The sequence below is a fragment of the Sinocyclocheilus anshuiensis genome, unplaced genomic scaffold (assembly GCF_001515605.1).
Source record: "Sinocyclocheilus anshuiensis isolate Anshui unplaced genomic scaffold, SAMN03320099.WGS_v1.1 scaffold51, whole genome shotgun sequence".
Taxonomy (NCBI): Eukaryota; Metazoa; Chordata; class Actinopteri; order Cypriniformes; family Cyprinidae; genus Sinocyclocheilus; species Sinocyclocheilus anshuiensis.
Window position 1 is genome coordinate 1,872,653 of NW_015548296.1, and position 16,524 is coordinate 1,889,176.

General features: G+C 35.4%; 1 protein-coding gene across 1 annotated transcript in view; it reads right to left on the reverse strand.

Annotated features, from left to right (window-relative positions):
* The window catches only part of cdh4 (cadherin 4, type 1, R-cadherin (retinal)), a 263,794-nt gene extending 249,587 nt beyond the window's left edge, over window positions 1–14,207 (reverse strand). Inside the window, exon 1 of the mRNA XM_016443676.1 lies at window positions 14,107–14,207. Coding sequence (XP_016299162.1) covers window positions 14,107–14,118 — 12 coding nt within the window. The 5' untranslated portion in view covers window positions 14,119–14,207. The remainder of the gene's footprint in view (window positions 1–14,106) is intronic.
* Between the last annotated feature and the right edge of the window lie 2,317 nt (window positions 14,208–16,524).

Genomic DNA, 16,524 nt, shown 5'->3' on the forward strand with positions numbered 1-16,524 from the left:
ATATCAGTGCACATAATAAAAAAAAAAGTATGACTTGCTTTCTTCTGTGAAACATAACAGAACATATTTCGATTAATGTCTTAGTGTTTTTTGTCTATGGAACATTAAATATAATAAATAAAGAATTATAAATAATAATAAAAACTTATTAGGAAACTTTTATCTTTCATTAAAAATTATGAAGACTAATCTTATGTTGAACATACAGTGCAGATCATTTAAAAACAAGCACACAATAGTACACAAAAAAATACACTAAATAAACATTGTTCACTTCAATTCAAAACGACAAGGTCAAAATCAAAATCTGTGTGATGTATTTTCTTCTGTGAAACATAATAGAAGATATTTTTTGAGAATTACATTTTTTGTCCATGGCATTTTTCAGAATATCTTCTTTTGTGTTCTGCAGAAGAAAGTCGTGCAGGTTTAGGGGGTGAGTAAATGACAGAATTCTCATTTTTAGTTGAACCGTCCCTTTAAAAAGTACATAGTTAGAATTTTAAATTCATGTTGACTTTAATTAAAACATGTTATTTTTGCAGTTTTGGGTATTAAACATAGTCTTGTATCGATTGTTTAAAAATAATTGTCTATTGAGAAACAATTAAGCTAACTTCCATTTTGCTGACTTTGTGACTGGCAGTACATTGGAAAATCACATGGTGCACATGTCACAGAATACCACAGTCGTTTCAGCTAAGGTTCACAATTTGTCCAGAGAGTCACACAAACACACATACACATACACACACGAATGCACGCATGCACCTGCCTCTCACACAAGAAAGGAGCAGCAGCCTCTTAGCAGAAAGGTGAAGCAAGGGACAAACCATCAGAAAGCAGTGGGACAGGTGTCTGACAGAACCACAAACTGACAAGCTGAACAGATCTCCCTCCCTCTCTTTCTTCTTCTTTCATTTTCTTTCCTCCATCTTTTCTTCTCCCTCAGCAGTCTCCTTGCACCTCGCCATCACTAATCATACAAGCCTCACCTCTGCAGAGAGGACAGTAGGATGAGGGAGGAAACTGACAGCAGAAACTGTCAGCACAAGGCGTTTGAGCCGTAGCCGACAGCAAGGATGTTTAGATTTCTTCAACACCTTGCAAAAACTGTAAAACACAGCAGAGCACAGCTCCTGACAGCAAGTGCTATAGGGGAGAAATGTGAGGGGAAACAACAACTGACCAAACAATATGTGCTGAATCTCTTGCACCGCTGAGTATTGAATGCTTCATGACTCAGAGTTTCTGGTGCATTTTTCTTCATCCTTACACTGCTTTCATTTCTGAATCAACTATAAAGAATTTATTATCAAAGGAGGGTTGATATTAAAGCGAAAGTTTAGTCATAAATGAAATGAGGTCACGTTAATGGCGGTGCAGCTTTGAAAAGACGCTCTCCACACCACTCACATAATTCCAGGTCTTTGAAGGATAACTAAATGCTAAACTACGTGAAATCATCGAAAATGACGACCCAGACCACACTTGTTTATACTTGGAAGGACACAATCTCTCTTATTAAGAAGAAATTTAAGGAGTCCTCACTGCTATCTCCCAAGCTGAGATGGATGGCGCCATTTTGGCCGGAGTGAATCAAGCCTTGAGCGAGCAAAAGACTGATTTAGACAGAATTGTTTCTGCCGCTGTCAAATCTGCCATAGGTGATGTGCTGACACCTCAGATTTTAGATCTGAAACGTGAAATTGAAAACACCAATAAAGCGGTCACCGTCGTAACCAAACAGATTGAGCAAGTGGGAAAATCGGTATGTCTGCTCCAATCCAGATGCGACTCCATCCAAGCTGCTGTTCGTAAAGACAGGGATCAGATCAGCGATCTGAAATCTAAATTCGACGATGTCACATTAAAGACTGCTGACAGGGAAGACCGCAGCAGAAGATCCAATGTACGGTTAGTCAGCCTCAGAGAAGGTGCTGAGGGAGATGACTGTATCACCTTTTTAAAGGCGAACCTGCCCAAATGGATACCTTCCATCGCGAACAGAGAAATCTAAATCGAACACGCACATCGCATCTATTCAGACAAGCCGTCTAACCGCCCCCGCACAGTCATATTCAAACTGCTGGACTACACCGATAGACAAGCCATCCTCAAAGGGGCAAGGGCCGTATACCCAGTCAAGTTCAGCAGCGAAACTCTTCATTTCTTCCTGGATTACAGCGTAGACACCACTAAGAAAAGGAAGGCTTTCACTGAGGTACAGAAGAAGATACACTCGGAATTCAGTCATTTCTCCTCTTCCCGGTGTTACGGTTTAACTGCTGACCAACTTCCTGGTTCGGGTCTTTCGCTCCAGATGTGATGGAACGACCGCAGCAGATTCGCCGATTCTGAAAGCACAAACTGACATGATATTAAGCTGTCTAATAAACGCACACTTGCTCATTACATGATTTTGGTATTCTTGTAAAGATTACAAATTATTGCTATGATCGCCCGTAGCGGCTGAAGTACGGAAAATAAACAAAAAAGTCTGTTTGGCATGGGTTTCGAACACGCGCTAAAAGACACCGCACCGTGTGACGCCAGTAATGAACGCACTGAGCTACCAAACTGCGCTAGTTCAGCCTCAGATTGTTGGATTGAAGACAGGATTTTATTCTCTGCGTCACATTGTGCAGCTGGCTGAATCAAGGAAATGTGACCGTGTTTACCTATTATGAAAATAAACCATAGTAGAAAGTTGACTACATTTTATGGTTTATGATATTAAAGTACATTTCATGGACTCTCAGACAATGGTAAATTTGTGGCTACTATGGTTTAATTACAAACGCTATCGTTAAACTATATTTACTATAGTAAAAACATGGTACATTTTCTTCAGAAACTATAGCTGATGTCTCATTTGATGAACGCAATAACGTTATTTCCACGTTGTTTTGCCATTATTTTCTCGTAGAAATACTTTGGAATCATGTCACTTGATTTCTTTATTTGATTGTAGTAAATGAAATGACCCACAACCTATGTGTCGCTTTAGATACTCACACTAATAGATTGATGGCCTTTAAAAACATTTTAATGCGTTTTTAAAATATAGTTGGACCCCTTGAAGTGTAAAATACTTACATTCTAAATGTAGTATTTGATACATGCTAATATGTAAGGCAGTGAACCTTGGTATTAAAATTGTTGATTCTCTGTCTAGGATTGCTCAGACAAATTTTTTTTTTTTAAATCAGACAGAAAATTAAGCGGGATATACAGAGGTGGGACAACTTAAAAATGTCAATGCAAGCCAGAATCAGTACGGTTAAAATAAACATTTTACCTAGAGTTAACTTTTTATTTTTCATGCTCCCTTGTTTTCCTACCCCTAAATTTTTCAAAGGAATTAATTCATTCATTTCTAAATTCATCTGGGGCGGTAAGCGTCCTAGAGTCAGTTTTTCAGTATTACAGCGTGCAAAACCGCATGGCGGTCTTGCTCTCCCTAACTTAATGCTTTACTAATTGCTTTCCAAATTAGGGCCATGCGTGTCTGGGTGGACACCCACTCCAAAGTACCCTGGAGTACTGAGTCTGACCGTGTTCTCCCCCATAGGCTTCAAAATCTGCCTTTTACTGGTGTAGGCTCAAGAAGCTTACATCAGAAGTTCGGAAACATTATTTCAACTACTTTAAATGCTTGGTTTAATGCAGAAAAGATTGCAGGTCATGTTAAAAAAAATCTCACGTCAGTCTCCTCTCTGGAACAATGCCCGCCTATTATTTGGTAATCAACCTTTCTGTTACCCTCATGGTCCTTAAAAGGTGTGCTCATATTTGGTGATATATTCAATGGTAGTGGACTGCACACATTTCAGGATATTCAAGCAGATAACTCCTTGCCAGGTACCTCCTTTTTATGTATTTGAAGTTAAGGTCTGCAATGAAAGCATATGGGGTACCCTGGAATTCTAGCTTAGATGATCACCCATTGTTAAAGTGGATCAAAAACACTGGAAACTGTCAGGGCATGGTCCCCTTTATCTGTAAGCAATTACTTGAATGTTCATATAAGTCCTTGAAGATAGTAGCGGTGTGAACTCTCCTGGTTGGGTTATAGTCTTGATTGGAATACAGTTTGGTTAAATCTCTGCCTTACCTCCAAAAACCCCTCGCACATTCTTATTCATTTCAAAACTGTACACAAAATGTATTGTACCCCATATAAATGATACTTGATGAAACTCTCATCTAATCCTAATTGCAGTCTGTGTAATAATAATAATTCTAAAGGTACTTTTTTGCATATGTTTTGGGATTGTTTAGTCATATACAATTTCTGGAAACATGTAGTTCAAGTGCTAAAAAATATGACAGTTGCAGTTTGATCTTGATCCTTGTCTTATGTTGTTAAATGATGATTCTTCTTATAAGTTTACATTAGTTCAGAGAAGACTGTTAATGTCTGGCTTCACTGCAGCTAAAAAAAAAACAATTATACAGCAATGGTTTACACCTGACATGGATCTTAGAAGATTCTGGCTGCTTTCTTTTCATAATCTTGTTTGTTTAGAACACAGCACTGCAAGGATTAATGGGGCTAGAATACAGACTGTTACCTATTGGAGTAAAATAGCCCAAGCTTTAAAAGATTTGTTTTAAATTGAAGATGCATTATTCTGTGTGGTAATTTGCTGCCGTGGTTTATTTGTATGTTCCTTTTAAATTACCCTGAAGTATTATTCACTGTACTTGTGTTTTTTTCCCTTCTTTTCTTAATATGTACACTGTCGTTCAAGCTCTGTAATGTTATTATTTCAAATAAAAAAAACAATCACCAAAAAAAAATGAATGAAATTAATTTTGTCATCATTTACTTGCTTTCATGATGTTACAAACCCAAATGAATCCTTTTCCTCTTCAGAACACAAAGAAGATATTTGGGTCAATGACAAAGGTGCTCATTCTTTTGTCCAATCTATGAATTTAATCAAAAATGCATCTCTTACATAAATACACTTCTTACTTGATGAGATTAATATTTCTTTTTTATTTCTGAATTTAAATTCCTTTCAAGTCAATGTTCAAAATGTCAGGGTGATGTTCTGGTATCATAATGAAGGAAAAAATAATTAATAGAATTAAATAACTGAAAAGAAAATATTAAGTAGTCCAGCTTAAACAGTGCTTATAACCGTTATAACAGGGAAAAAAAAAAAATCCTCCGCAAGTCATTAGGGTTTTTGAACAGGTTTTTGGTTAAGAGAAGTTGCCAGCATTTTTTATCATATTCACCAAACTTTTGTGAACCCCATAATATACTGCTTTATGAATATGTAAATTCTATAATATATTAATATATAAATTCTATATATGAATATATAAAGAATATATCAAAGGAATGAGCATCTGGTTTGAAAAAAATGAGTGTGGGTAAGTTCTATCAAAAAACATTTTGAACAAAAATCTGAGAAAATTACATTGTTGTAAATTTTTCAGATCAGTTTCAGAACAATAAAAGTAAAATAAAAGTACCTCACTCTGATTTTTTTTATCTTTTACATGTCTTGAAAAGGTGGTTGCTAACAAGTAGCTAGAAGGGACAACAAAAATTGTCGGGGACATTAAACATCATCATGTCGAACAGGAAAACTAATACTCACTAGTCCACTTTCACAGCCTTGATGTGTTTATCATTGCACTAGGGATGTTCATTTCGGTTATTTCTCCTAATCAACGCTCGTTAACCGATTATTAACCATTAACCGACAAGATTATTTTAAATTAGAATTGAGTTAAAATTAGAAAGGATAAGTGTCTGTGACCCATTAAAAATACTAACATTTGTTTTCCAGGGATTAATTTTACATGCGCAAAAAGCAGCAAACAACAGAATATGAAGATTCACATGGTCACATCACGCACCTGCAGCACTTCTGCGAGCGGAGAAAAACATAATAAAGCTAGGCTATATATAACGAATAAATAGGCCTATACGAGAAATATATTTCTGTCATGATAACTCTCAGAGGGATTGGCATGGTTATGTACATGACAATGTTAATGTATTTGGTCTTGGTGGAATAGATCTGCTACGCTGCTGCTGCTGTGGCAGAGCAAGTACCGAGACTTGCTACTGCCAATACATCCACAACATGCTGCTGTGAGCATGTAAGAAATATTGCTGCTGCAAATATAACATACATGAAATAACCCCCATATAGCATACATGAATCACCTCGTAGCAGATCTATACAGGTGGAGCTGGGTAAGGTGGGGGGTTTCTGAAGCAAGCTGCACTGCTACGGCAAGCACTAGTCATATATTTTAATGTTGAGCAGCGAGCTCATTGGCTACTGATACAGGAGAGAACCAATAAGCTGAGCCATGTGATGATGTCATTAGGTCAGATTGAGTTAGACCTATCGGACTGCGCCATCTAGAGTTTCATGCCAGAACTCTGTATTTTTACTTAAATAATAAATTAACAAATCGAAAGAAAATACTGTGCAACAAGTAGGCTAGTCTAGTATGCAGTTTTGGTTCATGCGCGAAAAGAAACCAAGACGGCAGAAAGTGGCATCTTATTTTTCTTTATTTTATAAAAGCACAAAGATTTGTTTTTATTGTGAATATACACAAATAAAGGCAAACCTTTTACAGTTTAGATTATCTGTATGACTCGAAGGAGTAGTTGCTTCCATTGTCAGAAGGAAAAAATTCAAGTGATTGCGCCGGCGCCGCACACGCGCACACAGTTGAGAATGCTAACTTCACAATGCAGCCTGTTCATTATAATAAAATACAGTCAGTCAAACATATAGAAAAAACACACTGCTCAGTTTAAATATGTAGTAAAATCTGTGCGCACATTTTGTTTTACGTGGACATTGGAACGCGAGTGAAGTACAAAACCAGGTTTACATAAATAATATTTTGGCATTCAAATGCATCGTGAATACGGAAACATTTGGATTTGTGTCGAATGAGAGACCCAACGTTGGTTCCAGTTTCGTTTTAGCCTAAATGAATTCGTTTTGGCTTGTCCTATATAGCTATAGCTTCTTACATTTTTAATTCTTGTTCTTTTCTGTATACGGTTCAATTTAAAAGATTTGCTGTGGAGTGAGGGGAACAAAAATAGTCTAGCTTATATGTTTATAATGTCTGTAAGCATTTTGTGTCGGCATTAGGCCTATTTCTGAATGAAATAATAAAATGTGACGTGTTTTTTTTTCTCTCAATTTTGTTTTTTTATTTTATAGGTCTACGCATAGCGTATTTTAACCATGCAGCAAACATTTTAAAATATTTTGATTAATAACTGGAAAAAAATACTTTTTAAACCGTTTAACTGACTGTATTAATCAGTCAAAATTCTTACTGTTGGTTAATGGTTAACCGGTTAAAATGAGCATCCCTAAATTGCACTTTTGCAATCTATTCTATCTCAAACTTTCCAACTTGTAGATTTTAAATAAAGGTCGAAAGAGTTGTCGGAAGTTTAGTGGTGGTGATGTTGAGGTCTGTTTATAGCCTAACTTTAGCTTTTTACTTTTGATCATTATATATAGGCTTCAAAATTCATTAAAGTTGTGTTCATTTTTGAAAATTTTGATGAACAAAATTTGTACAAAAATACTCCAAATCATCTGACTAAATGATAAAACATTTTTAAAATTGATTAATATGTGACTAAAAAGGAAAAAAAAGGAAATTATAGTATACCATAGCTCTGTTTGAAGAACTTGACAGCCGTGGTCACCATTCACTTTCACTGTATGGAAAAGAGCAGCTCAGAAACATGCTATAAATATTTTCTTCTGTTTTCCTCAGAAGAATGAAAGTCATACGGCTATGAAAAGACATGAAGGTGAGTAGGATGATGGATTTTTCATTCCTAGGTGAACTATTCCTCTAATTCAAATAAGACAAGGGGTGCAAAAATATGCGGTAAAAATAGGATTCTCTCACCACAGGGCAAAACGATCTTGACGATATCTAAACTAAGCCAGCTATTCCCTGCAGAACAGGTGGTAAACACACCATATCCACATTACAGCCATAATGCTTTTTATAGCCTGTCTGCAGAGCCGAAGAACTGTAATGGGGAGTGAGTTATGACAATAATAACTCTGTCTCTTCATAATCAGGTAATCAATTCAATCTTCTTCCAACTGTCTCAGACAAATGCTTCTTTAGCATCCCCTGTAGAATGTAATTGAAGGGTTCTGTCGTTATTGACTTGTGTAGAGTAAACACCTGTGAGGTCGTCGTCTGTTGTTGTGGGCGTCCATTAATTTCAGATGAGTAAGATTAACAAGGTGTATGTAAATTCATATTTTGCCACTTGAAAATTCTTTAGACAACTCAAGGTCCGCAAACTAAGTTAATGTAATGCAATTTTGAATAAAAATTCAATCTTTACTATCCCATAAATAAAAATCTGCAAACATCTCACTGGTACACTTAAAGGAATAGTTCACCCAAAAATGAAAGTTGTACTCAAACACTGCAAAGGTTGGTTTTCACTCGCACACTGACGCAGTGTGACACTGACGAAGGCAGAGAGCCAAAACGTTTGTCTTTTATCCCCTGCTTTAATTCAAATAAAAGAATTTAGAGTGCAGACCAACCTTTGCAATGTTTGAATAAATATAGGTCTTGGAACCTAACCAGCTGGAAGAGTGCGGTGAATGGCATTGATTGAAAATGTACTCACCCTCAGGCCATCCAAGATGTAGATATCAACAATGAATCCTCTGCAGTGAATGGGTCCCGTCAGAATGAGAGTTCAGACAGCTGATAAAAAAGCACAGATCAAGCACTGTTTACAAGTGAAAACATCCCAAAACAGTTCTAAACAAATATGTCAGTAGATTTTTATGTAAGAGGACAACAGGGGATGGATTTTTTCACTGGTGGAAACATTATGGATTATGGAATGGTATTTTGGCCAGAAGCAACAGTCTAGCCTCAAACTGCCTCAATAATGGATTTGTTTCTTACAAACATGCAGCTTTTTACTTGACAAGATGTTTGTTGATGAACTGGAGATTGGAGTTACTGTGCTGTTTTTATCAGCTGTTTGAACTGTCATTCTGACGGCACCCATTCACTGTAGTGGATCCATTGGTGAGCAAGTGATATAATGGTGAATTTCTCCAAATCTGTTCTGATAATGAAACAAACTCATCTACATCTTGGTTAGCCTGAGTAGGAGTGAATATTCAGCAGATTTTCAATTTTGGCTATTCCATCAAATAGCTTTTTTACAAATATTTTTTTGCGAAAGAAAATAAGATATTGCAGATAGAATTAGTAGAATAGATTTGTTCTGTAAACATTTCATGAGCTTTTAGTGCTGAGATATAAAAAGACAACAGTAGCTGATGTGTCCACCTCTCCAGGCAAAAACGAGGGGATCTTTCCCCGTAAGAAGAAATGCTAAGCTGTGGGAGAGATGCAAGAAGCAGGGAGCTGTATCGATCGGAGCTTTAGCAAAATCTACCGTTGCATCTGTGCCAATGAGAGGAAGAAAAATTACATCAAAACCTTCTGTCCGCGATTGAATCATGCTGGTGTCACTCAAAAAATCTCTAAGAGCCGGGCATGGCTCCAGAGAAATCAATATGGCATGGATGGATATTAATGTTTGGTATTATCAAGTCCAATTGAAATCACATTGAACAGGAGAGACCTAATCGTTTTATTAACAGTTTATACTCAAAGTATGTTAGAAGTCTCTTCCATCTTCCAAGACAAACCCACTAGTACTGAAAACAGCCATTGTCAAAGTCATCTAGCTAAAAATGAGAGTCAGTATTGATCTGAGCATTTAGCGAACAACCGTGTAGCACCATCCTGTAAATCAGAGAGATGAAAGCATTACAACAATTGGACGATGACAGACTCTCCGTGTTTTCTTTAAACAATTGTGTGTCAGAGGTCAATATTTTCTTCTGTGACTGGGTTTGACCCAAAGAGGTTTTTAAGAATACAAAGATGCGCATCACAGCCCCGTGATTTTGCTGCAGTTGTCAGAGTGACAAGTTTATTCTGCTTGTACACAGCAGAAGATCAAAGATACACAGGGGATGGTGGTGAATCTTCTCACAAGAATGTATGATATTTACATACCAGTAACCAGAGGCGGACAGTAACTAAGTACATTTACTTGAGTATTGTACTTAAGTACACTTTTTGAGTATCGGTACTTTACTTGAGTATTATTTTTTCTGGGAACTTATGACTTTAACTTCACTACATTTGAAAGACAAATATTGTACTTTTCACTCTACATTTCTATCAAGGTCCTCGAAGTAGAAAGTCGTTACTATGTAGCAGCTTTGAAAGTCAGTGGGTCATTTTTTTCTTCTCTAAAATGCGACCTTTCTTTTTTTTCAGGCAGTTTATCAGTAATCACTCTTGTAGGGCTACATGAAGTGATTTCCCAGCATTTTTATTTACAGGATTACACTGTCCACTCTGTTCAAATGCGATTGAATGGCTACACATACGCTGGTGTGTACATGTCGCCTCTGGCTTGCTTAGTTGGGGACACTTCATTTCCAGCCAGTCGTCCAGAAAACATCTTGATGATCCAAGACTTTTGGGAAAATACTCTGTGGACTGACGAAACAAAAGTTGAACTTTTTGGAAGGTGTGTGTCCCATTACGTCTGGCGTAAAAGTATAGCACAAGACACACTACATGTAGTAGACAATTAACTAAGCTAAATTAGCTCAGGGAATTGTTTTCTCTAAACCATTTGAGTTCTCTCAGTAATGGGTATTATATATATATATATGTTTTTTTTTGTTTTTGTTTTTGTTTTTTTTGTTTTGTTTTTGTTTTGTTTTTTCCCCATAGGTTTTTAACATTCTAAAAGCTCTTTATTCCAAAGATACTACAAGCTAGTCAGTGTATTCAGTAGGTGTAATGTATTCTAAGTTGCTTCAGAAGTATTGCAAGTATTACGTACAACAATAAAACCGTGCATTGACATAAAAAAGGAAATTTACTTTTGGTACTTAAGTACTTTTAAAAGCAAGTACTTCTGTAATTTTACTTAAGTAAAAATCTGTCTTTACAACTTTTACTTGTAATGGAGTAATATTTGACCAGCAGTATCTGTACTTTCACTCAAGTAATGGAGTTGAGTATTTTGTCCGCCTCTGCCAATAACGCATGGTCCTCTTTACAATGTGAAGATGATGACATCGTTTTCCAAATGTGCATTTTATTTTTATCACCTCAAGGTCAGTGTGGTCTGTCTGTGAAAACTTGAAGCAAAATGTAGACACAAACATGGATAGCTGTAACCTCAGGCAGCAACAGACTGCAGAATTCATGACAGTCAAAGCACAGATCTCTGCTCTGTATAGCTAACTTCATAAGGCTCAAGGTTTGATTGATTGGCACAGCTCAGTTAGCCCCTGCTGGTAGATGCTGTAACTACACCATTCTGGAATTGCTGGCATGTACTGGGGAAAAATGGTGTAGTAGGGTTTACTTTTAAACAATTTTCACAAAATTCACAATTCATTTTCATAATTAATTACAAAGAAATGGCAAGTAACACATAGAATTAAACATGAGTTTTCAAAGTAGAAAGACTGAAGCAGTATTTATTTGTAAAACCTAATCTAATAATCCTTATTTACAACTTTACAAAATATTTTTTTCTGACTGTAACAAGTTTTTTCAGGCTCATAATAAAGATAATTTTAAACATTTATTTCAGATATGATAACAACAACCAGATCCAACAGGATCTTTAAAATTGGCTTAAATTAATAAATATACAATTATTTTGTATATTTATTTAGTATAGTATTAGTATATTAGTACTATTCTTAAACTATTCAATTAAAATAAAAAGATGCATAATAATTATCATTAAAAACAATAAAATAAAATAATACATATTGTAAAATAAATAAATAAACGTATGTATTAGTATATTTATTTAGTGTACTATTAGTGTATATTAGTATTAGATTATTCAATCAAAATAAAACATTTGATATGAATACATTTGATTTTTAATTGGTTAATTCAAGTCATAATGGACAATGACACAATTATTGGCTTAATTTATCACTTTGCCTCTGTAGGTAAGTATATTACCTCTTTATCCATTATTGCAAGATTGATACTGTAATGATCATAATCACATTAAATGAATAGGTCAAGAAGACTTTCCACAAACTGACAAGATCAGTGTAACAATATGCATCTGTGACAGGAGAGGACTTTTAAAACACAGTTCATTTATTTTTTGAGAACAGGGTCTGCCTGAGTCTCCATGGTGTATTAGGTAAAGACATGTTTTTAAACCTTTTGCTAGGGCTTTGGCTGGGAACCTAATATATCATTACTAGCCTTTGTGATTCACTCTTTGCAAGCTATTATAGAAAAGATATAGCTGCTGGATGTGTTGTAGAAGTGATACTATCCACACAGATATGGAAAAGATATGTACACTCTACTGCAGGAGGAACTACCCACACTTAATGTGCTTTTTGCATTTCTGTTTAGGATTTAGGCGAGTCAAATCTGTGATCCATGGTTCATGAAATTCAAATCTGTGGTCTTGTCAACCGTGTGAGATGTTCTTTTCCCTCTCATCACTGCTTTCTCCAGTTCAAACTCAGCATTCCTCAACAAAATTTCAGTCTGTTTCCTCATAACACACAAAAGCACCAACATAATACTGCAAACAGCTTATCTTATAATTGCTAGTTTTACAATAATTGCATATATGCATTATATTTATTGCTACAAATTTTAACCACCACGAAACTGTGTTTGAGGGAAGGCCACTTGAATCCCCAGTAATATTTGTTTAGCAGCATAATAAAGATCTTTTGTGCTGGCCAACTGTACTCAGCACTATTTTTGTCCGACTGTTGAATAATACAACACATGTTGAGACATGTTTGTCAGGCTAAAAGCAGAAGGCAAAACCAGACCACCTACTGCATAAAACATTGCATTAAGATAAATACAAGGTACCAAGGAAGATAAAATGAATATTAATATACTCCAGGGAGCACCAGTGCTGTAGAGCAAATATATGAAGCATAACTGATGTGTATGGCACCTTTTTAAAGGTGTTATTAATGTGAAATCTTGATTGTGATAATGAGATAATCAACAACCTAACAATTTTAACTTTTAAAAATGCAAGTAAGGAACAGGTGAAACTTTCAGGTGACTTTATCTGGAAAAGTGTTTCTTGTAGGAGTCAAAGATGAATCAAAATCCCTAATTAATTCTTTAAGTCATTATTAGTGAAAAAACACTCATATTTTGTCAAGTACTGTATGTTACAGATTATAAAGTTATACGTAATAAATGTAGGAAAACAGTAAAAACATTAAACATTTGGGTTGAAAAAAATTATAATTCAAGTTGTGAAAAAGTATGACTTCTAAATAGCACTTTCTGTAGAATGATTTGCTATTTATATCGCTAAAGCAGTTACCAAAAAGTGTGGGGTATTTCACACAGCTCAGATACCCATACTATGCATGGACACCATAATAATAATAATATATAACAAATAGTGTAATAAAGCACCCTGTCACCAATTAAGCACATGAGTGAAAGCCTATCATTAAATCTCAAGTACCACAATAAAACCCATTATCTGAAAGGAAAAGTTGACATTATGCAAAATGCATATCAACAACCATATGTTATTTATGAATAATGTACACTGAGTGTTGTGAGACGAGGCTTTGGAAGTGGAATTTATAATCACATTGACTTATAGACCATCACTGGTACTTTAGAAGCAAATACCTATAATAACAATAATAACAACAAATTGTTGTCTTTACCTACGATTCCAAAAATGCAACTTTCAAGAAAATCAGTAAGTGTTAGCCAAAATTGTCTGTGAATACTTAATTGGATTTGGCAGGTTCTTAAACAACAGCACAATCCTTTGAACACACCGTAGTCAAGTCAAGTTATACAGTAGAGCAGCTTCTCAGTCAAATGTCAGAATCAATTATGCAAACTTCAAAAAATTAGGCAAATCTAAACTTTGCTGTAAAGCAGCTCTAGCTCAATAGTAAAATTATATTTTGAATTCAAATGGAAAAGTTTGTTTGAACGGTGATGAGCTTGACTTACGAATTTGGCCATTTTCTTATCAGTCAGGTCATCACATCTTCAACATCCTTCTCGAGTCGACCAGAGAAGGATTTGGACGCAGTCATCAAAACAAGGAGTTGATGTTGAGGCACTTGAAGGGAATGATGCATCTGAGCAAAAACAGGAGACACATCTAATAAATGTTCAGACAAGAAAAAAATACATTTATGATTGTTAATACTTATTTTATATAAAGATATGAATTACAATTATATGATCTGTAATTTATTAATGGAAAGTAAAACTATTGTTTGTTTGTTTGTGTTTAACGCCATTCCAGCTTCTATGCCTATTTTCATGGCGAGAAATATTATGGCTGAATTATATCATGTTTTTATCATTTATTTTTGCTAAAAACTCCAAAACTGTATTTGGATTAACTCTGTTAAAAGTCTGTTCAAAAGAGTTAACTGAAATAAAAAATAAAAATAAAACAAAATCTCAATGAGTTAAAACCAGCACAATCTAATAAAACATGCTTAGTGGATAAACGGATTTGGCAGAGAGAACATGTTGGAGGATCTTCCTCTAGTATTAAACACTTGTGTGTCATCCTGGAATGACCAGTTCTACAGCGAGTATAAACAATCTAATCCCATCGGTTAGAAAATTGATAGAAAATTATTTTTCCAACATTGGGACTAATTTCATTCACGTTTATTCATTGTATATAGATCCCACTCTGTTTGCCATTTGTTATTAACACAGAAACAAATTATTGGTTTTAAATCCATAGGAGGTACAGCACAACATTTTAGATCAGCCAATAACACTTCTTTTGCAGCAGAGTCGGCTTCCTCATTTCTTTCAATTCAAAGGTAAAATTATAAACTATAGACCAAGTGTCCAATAAAAACTGAACTCTTTCAGATGAGATGGTATCAAATGCTACAATTAGTCAAATTAATAGCATTTTTACTACTGCATTAGCAAATAATGCTATAATTCATATTTTAGTGAATAAGCACAATCCAGAAACTAGACTACTGACAAGACAAATATTATTCTTCATATATATATATATATATATATATATATATATTCTTCATTCGGGGAAGTATGAACTGTATCACAAATCTAATTAAAAAATGAATTATATATATATATATATATATATATATATATATTCTTCATTCGGGGAAGTATGAACTGTATCACAAATCTAATTAAAAAATGAATTTAATATTTAATTTTCATTATCAACCCAGTATAGACCTAATAAACCCCTTATGTCGCTCATACACTACAAAGCCTTAAAAAGTCAACAACTGTCTGTCGTCGCCGATTTCTAATAGACAAATTAATGTTTTGAAAATGATCAATTGCTCAACGATTAGTTCCTCCGTGAGTTAATTCATAAAACTGCGATATTAATTCGAAATACTAACGTTATACACTACGAAATTAAATAAATATACTGTTACCTTGCTCTCTCTTTCTCTAAAGTGATTTTTCTGACCTGTTTCTTTCAAAAAAGCTCACAAATCACAAGTGTCTCTGAGACAGCGCTTCGGTAAAATCGTATTTCATAAAAATGCAGCCTTACTTCGAAATGTAAAGTTACATTACATTAAGAGGATTGTCATGTTCGCGTGTGCTCTCCGAGGAAATAAAATTTGCGCCTGACTGGCGTTTACGTGAGGACGTACAGTGCGTGCAGCATGTTTAAGTTATAGTATTTCAATTATATTTAACACAGCAACAGGACAGATTTGTGTGCTGTTCAGTTGTGAAATTCAAGCACGCGGCGCGCCTATTTAGAACGTCAAGGGTTAAAAAAAATAAATAAAAAAAAAGACCGTCAAGGGTTGCGGTCACGTGACATGGTTGTGTGACGTCACAGAGCACAAAACGCACAAGCTGAAGCTTGGAACTAGAGTTAAAGCGAATTTTGTGAGTGAGAGCCAGTGTAAAGTATTGACAGAAAGTGATTCTACTAACTGAACCGCTTTAGTAGATAGACAGTGTACAGACACTAAGTCTATTTAGACTTACACAGAGTGGCATTTTGAGACAAAACAGAGGCACTGATGTATTTTAAGATCAGTCAGTGCAAGTTTCTTTCAGTTAAAACAGCTCAGACTTACACTTTAGTCTGGGACTAGGCTTAAGCCTGGTCTGTGAAACCGGGGGAGTGTGTTCTCGGTTTATAACATAATCAAACAGAATGTCCAAGACATCTGTGTTTTTCACTGAGTGCAGTGAAGTTGAGAGAGAAAGTGTGGATAGGCTGGAGATGATCAGTCTTACCTCAGACATAATGTATGACTCTGTCAGCATCGAAGAGGTGACAACTGACAAAAAACCTGTCGAGACAACAACAGGAGGTTCAGGGAGCGTGAGCTCAGATAATCAAGGTGGCATGAAGGCTTGTCCTACAGACAGTGTGGAGAACAG